This window comes from Epinephelus moara, chromosome 13 (genome assembly GCF_006386435.1).
Source record: "Epinephelus moara isolate mb chromosome 13, YSFRI_EMoa_1.0, whole genome shotgun sequence".
In the NCBI taxonomy this organism is placed as follows: Eukaryota; Metazoa; Chordata; class Actinopteri; order Perciformes; family Serranidae; genus Epinephelus; species Epinephelus moara.
The window spans coordinates 2,869,735-2,883,503 of record NC_065518.1 but is presented as its reverse complement, the minus strand read 5'-3'; the positions used below and the strand labels follow the sequence as shown (position 1 = coordinate 2,883,503).

Here is a 13,769-nt window from a genome sequence, read left to right as displayed (position 1 = left end):
CCTTCTCTCTCATAGATGATGAACAATCCCTTAGGGTAATGGGCAAGGTAATGCATTGTGTCAATCAGGGTCCTCACAAGGAGAGAAGTATGAGAATATGTGTGTGTGTGTGTGTGTGTGTGTGTGTGTGTGTGTGTGTGTGTGTGTGTGTGTGTGTGTGTGTGTGTGTGTGCGTGCGCATGTGTGACAAAATGTGTTCCTGGAGACGTGACTGTGACCTCATCACAAAAGTTTAGAAATTTGCTTTCTGAGGTGACGGTGACCCTGATCTCTCCTCACTTAGTCAGCAGTAGTCTGGTAATAGTGATTACAAGGTGGGCAGCTCCAGCCACACACAGTTATTCTTTGACCTGGGTTATACAGAGGATTACTAACGGTCATATGCAGAACGCTGCACCCAACGACGCCACGTGATGGAAAACACTGAAGACAGATTACGGCTGGTGCCAATGCTGCAAGGTGTCACTTTGCGTCATGCCAGTGTGAGATATTCTCACAGAGTGAAAATTACACCCCCAGTTTGGAGAAGTACCAAGTACCACCACAGAAGCTAAGCAATGTACTGCTGTCGATGGGCAACACATCCTCACTGTGACCTCGTCACATGTCCACGTTTGGTCATGGACTTTCCACGTCCACATATGACATCTAAGGTACCCTGGGTGTGTTTGTCGTTGACGTTCTGGGACGCCATGTCAACTTCAGCCTGTTACATGCATTGTCTGTTTTCAAAATACACTTCTGTTTTCACAGGACATGTACATTTTGCATTCATTCTCTTTCAAAATAAAAGCACTGCGTCAGTACAACAACGCAAACAGTTTTTTTTCCCTTTAACAGCCAACACATGGTTGGGTTTAGGAGAAAAGAACAGGGTTTGGCTTTAGAATCTTACAGGACGCAAACACTACTCTCCTGGGTGAAGGTCAGTGTTTGTTGGACCCATCCACCCAACTCGGACTTTCGCCACCTTAACATTCGTTCTTGTTCTTGTTTCCCCCAATGGAACGGCGACCAGCTGCGTAACATGCAGATGTAAAAGGACATCTTTTTTAGTCAGTGTCTGATGCAGCAAGTCACTACCCAAACACTGGATTTCGACGATCTCAGAGTGAGACTGAGTTGGGATGGGGGCAGCAGCAGAATGTATTTTAGCCACCAATCAATATCAGTTTAAGTGTACGCTATATTTATAATTTTTTTTACCGCTTTAACCTGCAGTCAGACAATAATTTCAAACAGGAAAATGAAGCAGTTACATCACTCTCTTCAAAGCCAGACTCCATTGAGAAAAACAGTAATTATCACTGAACATCTCTGAACACAAGAGCTGCTGGTCTACTGCTGCCTACATCAGTTAGTGTCTTTGTGTGATTTCGGTGAATCTGAGCGAACCCTTTAAAACACCAAACACTACCTAACTGATTGATGCAGAGGTAGACCAGCAGCTCCTGTGTTCAGCCAGCTAGAAAATTTCTATTTTTGTCAATGGAGTCTGGCGGCTGTGACGAGAACATAGATGGACAACTTAAGCTGTTAACAGCTCCTCTGTCGGTTTGTGCTGTCTCACAGCAAAGGTAAAGCATCGAAAATATTCTCGATATAGCGTACACTTGAACTGATATTCATTTTTTTAGGTGGTTAAAATACATTTTGTTGCTGCCCCCATCCACAGCAGTACACTGCTTAGCTTCTGTGTCGGTACTCCTGCCTGCTTCTCCAAACTGGGGGTGTGCTCGTCACCATCTACTGTATGACTAACGGCCGTTTCATAGTCAACGCACACAACGCGAGCAACGCACTTCCTTTCATAGACAACACACTGAACGCAAGAGACGCGGGCGACACTTGAAATGCAATACATCGCTCCCACAATAGGGGGTAGCAGAGTCACCAGTACATTCCAGGTAGCTAGTACTGCTGTAGCTAGCTAGCACTGCTATTTTATTAGAGTGCAGGGTACCAGAACTGTCATATAAATGGGGGTGTGTCCGTACGAGTTCGCAAAGTTTTTCCTCCTCGCCCTCCATATTTCATTCCTGGTTCTTCTGTGAATAACAAAAAGTGGTTAATTTCAAGTACGTCGACTGCATCATCACCCCCGCTGGCAACATATGGTATTACATGCATCACTGCGTCACGTATCAAAAGAATAGACAACACATTTTGAGACGCAAGCATGCATCGTGGCGGCTAATGTGTCTCAATGCGTCTTGATGCGTTTGCGCCTGCGTGCCTTTGCGTTGACTATGAAACGGCCCTAACATGACTTAAGAGAAATTTGATTTATTATGTTAGTCCGACTAAATCCGGTCATGATCCTGGTTTTTGTTTATAATTCCTGGACTTCGTTTTGGCGTTTTCTGTATGTGTTCTTCCTTGTTTCATGTTATTCATTCAAGCGTAATCTGCTTCCTGTTTTATTTCGTACATTCTCTCTTCATGTGTCATGTCTGGTTTTACTTCCTGTCTTTGTGTGTTTTCCCGCCTGTTTCCATCAGTTCAGTTCAGTTCAGTTCAGTTTTATTTATAAAGCCCAATATCACAAATCACAATTTGCCTCAGAGGGCTTTACAGCATATGACATCCCTCTGTCCTTGGACAGGTAGCGAGGAGCGGACAGCCACCATCAGACAGGAAAACTTTTGCAAGCTACTTGGATGAGTGTTATGTGAAAATGGACACTGAGCTAAGAAAACATTTGAGAGCTTAACATACGTGGCAGTGTCCTGCCAACGCTGTAGATTTTAATGTCAAAGACACTGGCACTGCAAAACGGGCTCTCCCGGATGACAGCGGGTCTGCCTAATGCCATAGTACAGGTAGGTCTGTTTTGTAATTTTAAATCTGAAAGCCAAATACATTGTTTTATTTTTTTTAATTTATTTTGATCTATTATTATTTTTTGTGTGTGTAGTGAATCCGCAGATATGTTACAGTCCCTCATTAACTCACATGATGCTCCCCGCTGAGCTATACAGCACAAATTACACTGTACATAGCCAAGCTTATCAAATCGTTCTATATTGCATTCACAGGTCATCAAGACACGATTTGGGTCGGCGTTAGACAGCAAAGATGCTCTCCTTGCAGCTGTCACACTGCCAAAGTTTAAGGTGCGGTGGCTGAAAGAAGAGGAGAGGAGATGCTTTAAGCACACTGCTGACCACCGAATGCCGTGCTTCCCCCCACAATGAGCAGGATGTACATATGCCACAGATCCCCACCTCTAGCAGTCGTTGAGTATTTTAAGTCGGGGTCAGAGATGGAGATTCTGAACCTGTGTTCATCATGTTATCCCTGTTGGTTTTCAGTTGAGTTTTGGTTCCTCTTCCTTCTTTTGGACATTCAGTTACCTGCCTGTACTGGATGTTTTTATTAGCTCCATAAAAGCTCACCTTTTGTTCCAGCTCCACCTGCTGACTGCTCTGCATTTGGGTCCCTTTCTGAACTGATATATGACAAAACCAGACTTTTAAAATCCCTGTAAACATGTTAGTCTAACTGAAATTGAAACTTAAATTACATAAAGTTGGACTAAGGCGGACGATGGTGCAGTGGTTAGCACTGTCACAACCCTCACAGCAGGAGAGTTCATGGTTTGAACCCAGGGTGAGGGAGTCCTTCTGTGTGGAGTTTGCATGTTCTCCCTGTGTCAGCTTGGGTTTCCCCCAGGTGCTCCAGCTTCCTCCCACAGTCCAAAGAGGCGAGAGGCAGGGTTCACCCTGGACAGGTCACCAGACTATCACAGGGCTGACACATAGAGACAGACAACCATTCACACTCACATTCACACCTACGGACAATTTAGAGTCACCGATTTGTCAAAATGTGTAGCCACACTGGGCTAGTAAAGGGACTGGGCTTTTAATTGAAATTTTATGGTATTAATATTCAGATTCATCTTAAGCAGCCTTTTTGTATCTTTCTCTTGTAAATATCCAAATTTATAAAAGTTCACTTCAAACACTCTGGAATATTTCTTCGAGGCAAAAGGACTCTGTGGGAATATACACATGATTTAACTCACAACGATGATGAGCAGTATAGTGATCAATCGCTGTGCGTTCAGTGTCCAGTAACACCTCAACACGTTGTTTACAGCCAGGCGTGGAGGCTGGTGTTGGAGCACTCACTGCAGGGAATTACACCGAAAAGTGCATTAAAGGATAACTTTGGTATTTTTCAACCTGGGCTCTATTTCCCCATGTGTATGTGTGCGTATGATTCATAGGTACAACTCGTTCTAAAATTGGTTCAGTATTGAGGGAGGCGGATGCAGCCGGGAGGTAGATATGGGGGCAAATGCGTCCCGTATAAGTTTGCGCATTAAAAGTGCTTTTTTTCGCCACTGACTGGTTCAGATTGCCAGTGTTATCTCTGTAAATAGCATACGAAGTGTTTCAGTGACCCTTCACCTCCTCCCGGCTGTGACGTCATCTCCCGAGAGCTTTGCTTGTTGCCAGAAGAGAGTTTTACTGCATTGGTATCATGGCTGCATATTTACCCGATTTCGTGAATGAGGATGAGCCCTTTTATTACGATGGCCACCCGTACTTATTTGAGCCCGAGTATACGGACGAGGAGCTCCTACAAATTGAAGAGCAGACGAGGATAGAGAGAGAGGGCCAACGAGCAGACGAGGGTGAAGCAGCGGCTGCACAAATGCGAATCTCTGAGGACTGGTGGTGCTCCTGTGGTTGCTGTGACTCCATGCCCACAGAGAAAGAATGTCTGTGTTACGAGTGGGACCTGCTGCCCAATATTCATGGTCTCGATGTGTCCTGGGATGATACAGAAACTACCAACGCTGTGTAACTACGTTAGAGGATTTCCCCCCTCTGATCAACAGGGCAGTGCTGGATACCTTTTTTCATGTGCCCAAAATAAATTGGAGGAGGCGGCTAAAACCACAGGGGCCAAATGGTCAACTATCCATTGAGTAAGTATAACTAATATGTCTTTATGCATGTAATACTGATACCTAGAATTCTCTCCGAGACGCACATTTACTGTTGCGTACTTTGCCCTCGTATATATCGTACCCTGTTTTTTTTCCGGCAACAAGCAAAGCTCTCGCGAGATGACGTCACAGCCGGGAGGAGGTGAAGGGTCAGGGAAACGCTTAGTATGCTATTTACAGAGATAACACTGGCAATCTGAACCGGTCAGTGGCGAAAAAAAGCACTTTTAATGCGCAAACTTATACGGGACGCATTTGCCCCCATATCTATCTCGCGGCTGCTGGCTGCATCCGCCTCCCTCAATACTGAACCAATTTTAGAACGAGTTGTACCTATGAATCATACGCACACATACACATGGGGAAATAGGGCCCAGGTTGAAAAATACCGAAGTTATCCTTTAAGATGATGTCAGAGACAGGCAGGGTGGAGGATTGAAAGGTTTCGAAGCAGATGGTGAGACGATTGCATAACAAAGAAGGAAAGACCCACTGGGCCTTTCAGGAAGCCTCCTACTGCATCTATAATCTGCATCAACATATTCCAGACTGTATTATCTCATGTATCCGATTGTCTTAAATCAGTAATTTGATTAGTGTTGCTTAGTGTTTCCTGTATTTTCCTCAGACAGGCGTTACAGTAGGTGCGTATAACACTTTAAATATCTCAGACAGAGCGAACAAGATATAAATCAACAGTTTACATCTTATTTTTTTGGTTTTTCATGCATTATGTGAAACATTTTGTGTATGAAATGTGTCTTATTTGATCACAAATACTGCTTATTATCAAAGCTAGATAAATGACGAAAGTGTGAGAAGTTAATTGTGTTTATTGTGTTATTATAGTCATCACACAGAATCTTTGAAATCTGACTTTTATCTAAAATGATTCTACAAATCCAGACACAATATCACAACACTATGACGTTACAAAAATGGAGTTTGCACCCTCACCCTCCTCAGCCCAAACTAGATACGTATGAACTGTTGACATTAGAGCAGGGAGGTGACACGTCCATAATCTGCTGCAGGGCTCAGCATATAAGAGGGGCCCTAAACCCCGGCTGGCCCTCACAGCAAACCCAGACTGACCAGTGCTGCGCCAACACCCACTCGTCTGGCTGTCCTTCACCCAGCAGCCGGTGAGTACACCCTCCTCTACATCACCAACATGAACACTAACTTATTAAGATACCTGCGTAGTAGTGGTAGTAAACGAAGTGAGAGACAGAAAGAATTGATTGTGGAGCTGCATGGAAGTCAATGGATATTTATGGATGTTGCAATCATTACAGCTGACCTGAACTCAAAAGATGGAGATGAACAAATTAAGATGAAGCTGAGGACACGGGTTCTTGTTCTTGTACCGTTGTGGAAGATTCATTATTCAGTTGTGCTGCAGGTTTTCTTTGGATTTGGTAAATACGGAAGCAGAATGAAGTCACTCAAAAATAATTTGGCTTTTGTTTTTCTGAATTAAAGAGATTACAATCTCATTTATTCAGAAAAACAGAAGCAGAATTTTCCTTCCATGAAAACTTTTCTCAGAATTCTAAAATCATAATTTCTTTGATAAAGAAAAAGCAGGAAAATATATATATCTTAAGTGAATGCATTATGTTTCATCAGGTAAAACCAGAGCTGCTGCTGTTTTAAATGTTTTAATACTCGAGTTCATTAGATCAGTGGCTCCCAACTGGTCCGGTCACAGGGTCCACATTTCTCCTACGTTATTAGTTCAAGGTCCACACAGTTTAATACATTCAGTGTCGTACTTGCGTTTGGCCATGTTGTCAAGATAGTTTGCTCTCTTTTAAGTATCTGTCTATTATTCACTCACTCTACAACAGGAAACAGCACTTCAAGATAAAAGCTTGTCCTGGAAATTACCTGCACTTCAAAAATAAAGTGTACTTTTTATAAACGGGATATGTTTCACATTGGAATGGACCTGTGACCCACTTTTGGACCACGACCCACCAATTGGGAACCACTGCATAGGATGATTAGTTTTGGCACTGATACAAAGATACATCTTTTTTCTTTTCACCTTACTTTGAGAAATGTAATATTAATAATGCTTTTATTTGCAGAGCCAAAAGCACCAAGTGCTCTCCAAAGTGAAGGAAATACAAAACATAAGTAATATCAATGACACATATGCACATACTTACACTCGTAAGAAAGGAACACAATGAGAAAAAAGTAAAATTAAGTAAAACAAAATAATGATGTTCATAAAAAACCTTGAGTTCGAGAACATAGTTGTGTAGTTTCTCAGCTGTTAGGAAGAGTCTTTCTGTGAAAGTAAGTTTTGAGATGAGATTTAAAAGCAGGAACAGAGCTGATCTGAAGCTCGGTGGAACAGAAACATGTTTCTACAAAACACTTTTTGTCATTTAAGAGAGGACGAAATCCTCAAATATCAAATGTTGTCCGAACAAGCAGCTGTACAAAAACGTTCCCTTGGTTAAAACCATCTGATCAAACAATTGTGAAGTACAAGGTTTTTGATACTTGGTGCTGCACACAGTGTTAACATAACAGATGCAAAGTGTTTTCAATCCACAGTATAATACACAATCTTATTTCTAGACCATTAAAGATATTTTAAGATAAATTGTTATTCACTGAATATGAAAAGGCCAGATGATGACAAACCAACCACTGACAGACAACATAAACACCAGTAAACATCTGTACATTGATATAAAGCCTCTGCACACTGCACACTGTACAGTCGACTGTTCAAAAAGACTTATTTGGGACGGTCATTGTCATTGGGACGGATTGATCATTAGACCCTCAGAGTGTGCTCAGCATTTCTGCCGTGTTGTCCTTGCTCTAACGAGATTACATTTGGACGGTGGCTTGAAACAGAGAGAGGAGGAGTACTTATTAACTTGAGCCAGGGATTATGGGAAATTGGGTCATCCCCACAGAACAAGGTAGTCCATCTCAGACATTGAATCACTGGGAAATATGTGTGTAAATCCTGCCTGGTGCTTGTCAGATCTGTAAGAGGATTAAGGCCTGTAATGTCAGACAGAGGTGACACACTCTTACAAATAAGGGTTCTTCCTGAGGCGCTGAGGTTCTCCCCAGAAACGTTTGCTCCAGGGGAACCCTGTTTTGAGGCAATGGTTCGTCAGGGATTGTTGAAAGATCCTCTCCCTCAAATATTCAAATGTTGACCCATGTTTCAAATGGTATTTCAAATGTAGATGTATCTTGAATCCCCTAAATTAATTCATCTTACTTGTGTTCTGCCATCACTGATATCTTTACTATCATTTCATGCAAAACAATGCCACATGGTCCGCCGAAATTAGCTATTTTTTTCTTTTTTTGGTTTCCGTTTCCAACCCTACCGCACCACTGGAATAGTGAATGCTGTAGTAGTAGTAGTGATTTCTGGAATCTCCACCCCCTAAAAAACGTGATTGTTGAATATAAGTGTTGTGGGTCGCACTGGATTGCATAAGCCCCTTTAGAAGCCTCCTGAAGCCCAAGTCTGCCAGGCATGGTTTCCTTGGCCCGGGCTAACCTGTTGAACTAAAACCATGATTACTGAGCGTGAGATCTATGGGCAGTAAAGTCAGATAGTATCTTAGTATCCACCTGGTTTGGTTCTGGACGAAACTCTTGGAATATAAAGGATTCTTAGCACTCTTAGAAGGTGGAAAGGTTCTGGATAGAACTCTCAGAGAGGGTTTGGGTGGGACTAATCAACTACTCAACATATCCTCTGACAAAGGTTCATATGATATCTAACAAATTAGCCCCCCATGAATGCCTTTGGCAAGTCTCTCACTTAAGGTAAAGATACATAGGTAATATTTAGGATTACAATCATATTTGGGGGTCACAAAGTGACAAGGTACCTTAAAATAACTCAAAGTTCACTTGAGACAGGAATACCAGTCCCCTGGGGGGAAGTCCTGTGTTGGTTTGACCTATCTTCCACTCAAAATGCCTTCTTACACAGACTTCCTCTCGTCATACTACTTCCTTCTTTGCTACCATCAGTGCATTGGTCACATGATCACAGCCGTCTTGATTATGTGGGTTATCAACGAATTCTGGTGCATTGCGTTTCATAGATATACATACGAACAGTGCCCAAGAGCAGCTTCCACCATTGAAGGGTTCTCTGTAGAACCTCTCATAACTATTTTCAACCAACATGGAACAGGTTCCGTTCTGGTTCCTGCACCTAGTTTTGAACCTTTTGGAGCATCTCGACAAAAAATGAATTGGTTCGGAATCAGAAAAGTTGCTTCCCAGCTTCCTTGATCTGAAGGGCAAACCGTGATGACATCAGTCAACATGTCATTTTCTTGCCCATAATAGTCTTTTATGTCTTGTTGTCGTCAATCTTTGGTCAGTGATTGTTTTTTGGATAAAAACAAATATCTTTAATAACTTGGGGAACGCAGGCAGGTTGTCTAAATAGCACCAAAGTTCCAAGAATCCTGAACAGAACCGGTTCAAGAACCAGGGCTAATTTGGTTGGAAAGGTATCCCAGGGGATTCTGGGATGGTTCTAGGTACAACCCTTTATGTTGAGGCCTACATAGAACCCTCTGTTAAACCTTTTCCACCAAATTAGCTCTGGTTCTTGAACTGGTTCTATTAGGATTGTTGGAGCCTTGGTGCTAGTTAGCGAACCAGTTAACGTTTCAATTAGTTTTTAGCAGAACCAGGTTCCAGGTTCCAGCTGGTCACCAACTTTTCAGGTTCCGAACAAATTTATTTTTGTTTGAGATGCTCTGAACAAAATTAGGTGCATGAAAATGGCACCTGTTCCACATTGGTGGTAAAGTGGTATAAAGAAGGGTTCCAGATGGGACCTTTAGCGAGGGTTTTACCAGGAACCAAAAAAGGTTCTCCAATAGGGACAAGCTGAAGAACCCTGTATGGTTCTAGCTAGTACCTTTATTTTTAAGAGTGATATTAGTGGTTATATTTTCTAAGCAATAATTGGTTTGGAAGACTTATCTGAATTTTTCCGTCCTCCCCTCCAAAATGAAAAGCTATCATCAGGACGACTACACTTCAGAGAGGTGTCTCTAAAGCCAGCAGGCCGCACACACGTACCATAACTACTCAGAATGAACCTTGAGCCGCCAAAACCTGAGATCAAGTCGGCCACCCGTGTCACCGGAGGCCCCGCCACCCCACGCAAGGGACCACCCAAGTTCAAGCAGAGGCAGACCCGCCAGTTCAAGAGCAAGCCTCCGAAGAAGGGAATCCAGGGGTACGCCTCGAACGATGAACATTTTTTCTTTAGAGGTTTAGAGATAACGTCATCTTACGGTGTGTGTTTGGTTTTTCTTTGCAGTTTTGGTGATGATATCCCTGGAATGGAGGGCTTAGGCACAGGTGAGTTTAATTTAAATGCATCTCATATCAGTTTCTTTGATCTGCAGGGGCCTGAATGACCTCATCTCTCTGTGTTTTTCCATAGACATCACTGTCATTTGCCCATGGGAGGCCTTTAATCACCTGGAGCTGAATGAGCTGGCCAAATACGGCATCATCTGAGCCCTCCTGCACCTTCCTGCAATCCCCTGAGGATTACAGGCCACCTTCATACTCTTCAAACCATCTGCCTCAGGCTCCATCTCCTAACTTCAAATGGAACTATTCCAACATAACAGACTGTAACAAACACAAAAAAATGGAAAAACAGGAAAAGAATCAACAAAAAAAAAAACTTTCTGTCCTCTTTCTCAGGATTCTTCTTCTGCAGTTCACACGCAACATCTGCTCATGTTTAGGATCTGTTGATTTGATTCTGACATCATCTCTAGATCTGCACTGTTTCTCTAAACTGCCAGGGTCTTCTTCTCTTCTCTTGCTGTTCTCCTAGTTTTTTCTTCTTCTTTCCGTCTTCCTCTCTCTTCTTCTCACGGACAAAACATGAAACTTACGCAAGCAAGGCAGCCTCAAATTGAGTTAAGTGACAAACCCGTGAAGCGGGTGGGTTCCCGCTTCACGTGCTTCGGCGCCTCTTTCACCATCTCAGAGGCTTGTCCATCAACATCGAACATATAAAATACAAAACCTGAATTCTGTAGAGACCGGACACCAGCTTGCCATTGCTGAGCGTAACCTTTCAGTGGGATAACCGATCATCATCAGATATCCCTCTTCTCCCTCTGTTCTCACCAACATTTAACTGCACCCATCTTGCCCAGGACACACAAATCTTCATCATTCTACCATCTTTGTTTTCATAACGTGGAGGTCTGATGCATGTAGACGTGTTTTCAGAAAAACTAATTGAGAAGAGAATGAATGGGCAGTAGTGTGTTTCGTTCATTTGCTCACACTCACACCGTAGCTGAAGAGGAACAGTATCTTCCATCTTTGTGTTTGCTTGTGTAAACATTAGTTTCACATCTTTCTATTTGTATATCTCCCTCGTATCATTTTAATGTGTGTGAAAACATGTATATCATGTGTAGCTCTCTGTGCCCTGTGTGTTTATATCTGTGTTTTTAAGATCTCAGCTGTTTCATCCATCATCTTTTTCACTTCATCATTTCATCTCCATCGTCCTCGTCACTGATCCTTCGTTCTGTTCATGTTCAGTGTTACAAGTCTGCTGTAGATTTGATCGACACATACACACCTTCAGTTGCATTTAGCGTTTCAACTTGTACCATCTTTCGAAACATATATATTCAAATCAAGAGGATAGTGAGAAAGAAGTGTCTAACTTTGCTCTGATGATATAAAACTGAGGATTTTTCTTTCTAAATGATGTTTACAATGATTGCACTGTAGTAACGAGGGATGAGTGGGATGGATGTTTCAGTTCACACCCAGATCTGAAGAGATGTATAATGGAGCTCTGTCCTCTCTACAGGATTTGGGGAAAAAATAAAGCATAAAAATAGGAAAATAAAAATGGGGATTATTTAGTTGTTATTTAGATTATGAATCTGCAGTTTGATATTCATCTTTATTTTGGTCTTTAAGTTTAAAAAAAAAAAAAGGTGCACCGTGCATATGTACAGTCTACACACACATGTATACAAGTATGCATACATATAAACAACATATTGGGTTGATTATTTCATCAAAAGTAGGGTTGGATGATGAGATCTCTGAGAGTAAAAATATGACTTGCAATATGGAAATATATATTTGATAGTCCTTAAAAAATAAACCAAAATAAAATAAAGTAAACCAAAATAAAATAAAACAAGATAGCCATCAGCCTGCTTAAGATCAAGTAAGTAAAAGTATACAGTGTTGAGCATTAGTTAAGTCAAGATTTTACAATTTTCAGACTGAGTTCTGCAAGTCATTGAAAAGACTCACCTGTAAAAATGTTTTAAAAATCTATACATCTACAGAAAGTCTGAATAAAACAACTTTTTGAGAGTTTCTATTTTCAGTATCTTGACATATTTACAAGTAAAACAGGATAGACAGGTCATAACATAAACCAAAGTAAAATAAAATAAAACCAGATAAAATTAAATAAAATAAAACAATATAAAGTAATGTAAAATAAAATAAAATAAAATAGAATAAAATACCTGTGACTGAAATCAGCCTTCAAGAGCAGAAAAACACATTTTGNACAGCAAGAGGGTTGCCGGTTCGATCCCAGGTGTGGGAGCCCTTCTGTGCGGAGTTTGCATGTTCTCCCTGTGTCAGCGTGGGTTCTCTCTGGGTACTCCGGCTTCCTCCCACAGTCCAAAGACATGCTAATTGATAACTCTAAATTGTCCGTAGGTGTGAATGTGAGCGTGAATGGTTGTCTGTCTCTATGTGTCAGTCCTGTGATAGTCTGGCGACCTGTCCAGGGTGAACCCTGCCTCTCACCCAGTGTCAGCTGGGATAGGCTCCAGCCCCCCCGCGACCCTCAAGAGGATGAAGCGGTTAGAAGATGGATGGATGGATAAAATAATATATATGCTCTGCCACTATATTAGGTTACTAACAACATCAATTTGCATTACAATATTTTATTTATTTACTGCAACTCATTTCATACATAGGAAATATAATAGGAAAAATTTTACTTAAAATTATAAACATAACTCCTCTCAATAACCCTGAAATAGATGTCACTTTGTTCTATTAAAGAAAGTAAAGTAGTGTTATTTATTACTAACGCTGAATATTTGACATCATTGTGTTAACGTCTGGTCTGCCTGTAAATGCTACGACTGTAGGGAGAGGTGTGAACTCATTCACCTGTCCCTCCATGCTCCCATGAGACACACTGCACACCGCACACAGGACGCTATAAATGGAAACAGTGGCGTAAGGTAGTTACAACGGGCCCCAGTGCACGAGATTATGACGGGCCCCAGTGCGCGCTAGTTACTATTTATGCGCCTAAACTAGTTCCAGTGTAATCGTATCATCTCGTCACATGATCACATGAAGACCTGACGCTGTATAAAACCAACATACATATTACCCTGAAATAATCATCACATATACATGTACGACAAAAACACCAAAGAAAATAAGAAATTATTCATTTAATTGAATAGTTTTTATCGCTTTTCTAGTTTATGTAGAATAAGCATATATTATTTAGATCACTACTGACTGTTTTACAAAATAAAAGAAAGAATGGGGATGGGTTTGCTTTTCAAAGAGATATAGCTCAGCAAATAGCACCATTTTTTATTCAATGTGACTTTTTTTTTTGTTTGTTTTTAACACAGGCATTTATCTAAGGTGGCAATTTACTGATTTACCCACAAGAGAGTTTGCGTTCTCTATGGGCCCCCTCAGCTCAGGGGCCCCAGTGCAAAAGCCCTGCCTG

At 41.6% G+C, this 13,769-nt stretch overlaps 2 protein-coding genes across 3 annotated transcripts in view; both read left to right on the top strand.

The window, feature by feature from the left end:
- Positions 1–13,769, top strand: part of rnf213b (ring finger protein 213b) — a 528,456-nt gene that overhangs the window by 432,161 nt on the left and 82,526 nt on the right. The gene's annotated exons all lie outside the window — the stretch shown is intronic.
- pde6gb (phosphodiesterase 6G, cGMP-specific, rod, gamma, paralog b) lies at positions 6,040–11,850 on the top strand. The gene is made up of 4 exons (XM_050059517.1): positions 6,040–6,108; positions 10,003–10,226; positions 10,311–10,351; positions 10,437–11,850. Exons 2-4 carry the CDS (start codon positions 10,081–10,083, stop codon positions 10,511–10,513), a joined length of 264 nt encoding a protein of 87 aa, XP_049915474.1. The 5' UTR covers positions 6,040–6,108; positions 10,003–10,080; the 3' UTR covers positions 10,514–11,850.

Excerpts from the sequence above, each read along its gene's own strand:
- pde6gb (XM_050059517.1), top strand. The coding sequence starts at position 10,081 with ATGAACCTTGAGCCGCCAAAACCTGAGATCAAGTCGGCCACCCGTGTC. Across the intron at positions 10,227-10,310 it reads CCGAAGAAGGGAATCCAGGG|TTTTGGTGATGATATCCCTG; the intron begins GTACGCCTCGAA and ends TTTTCTTTGCAG. Across the intron at positions 10,352-10,436 it reads AATGGAGGGCTTAGGCACAG|ACATCACTGTCATTTGCCCA; the intron begins GTGAGTTTAATT and ends GTTTTTCCATAG.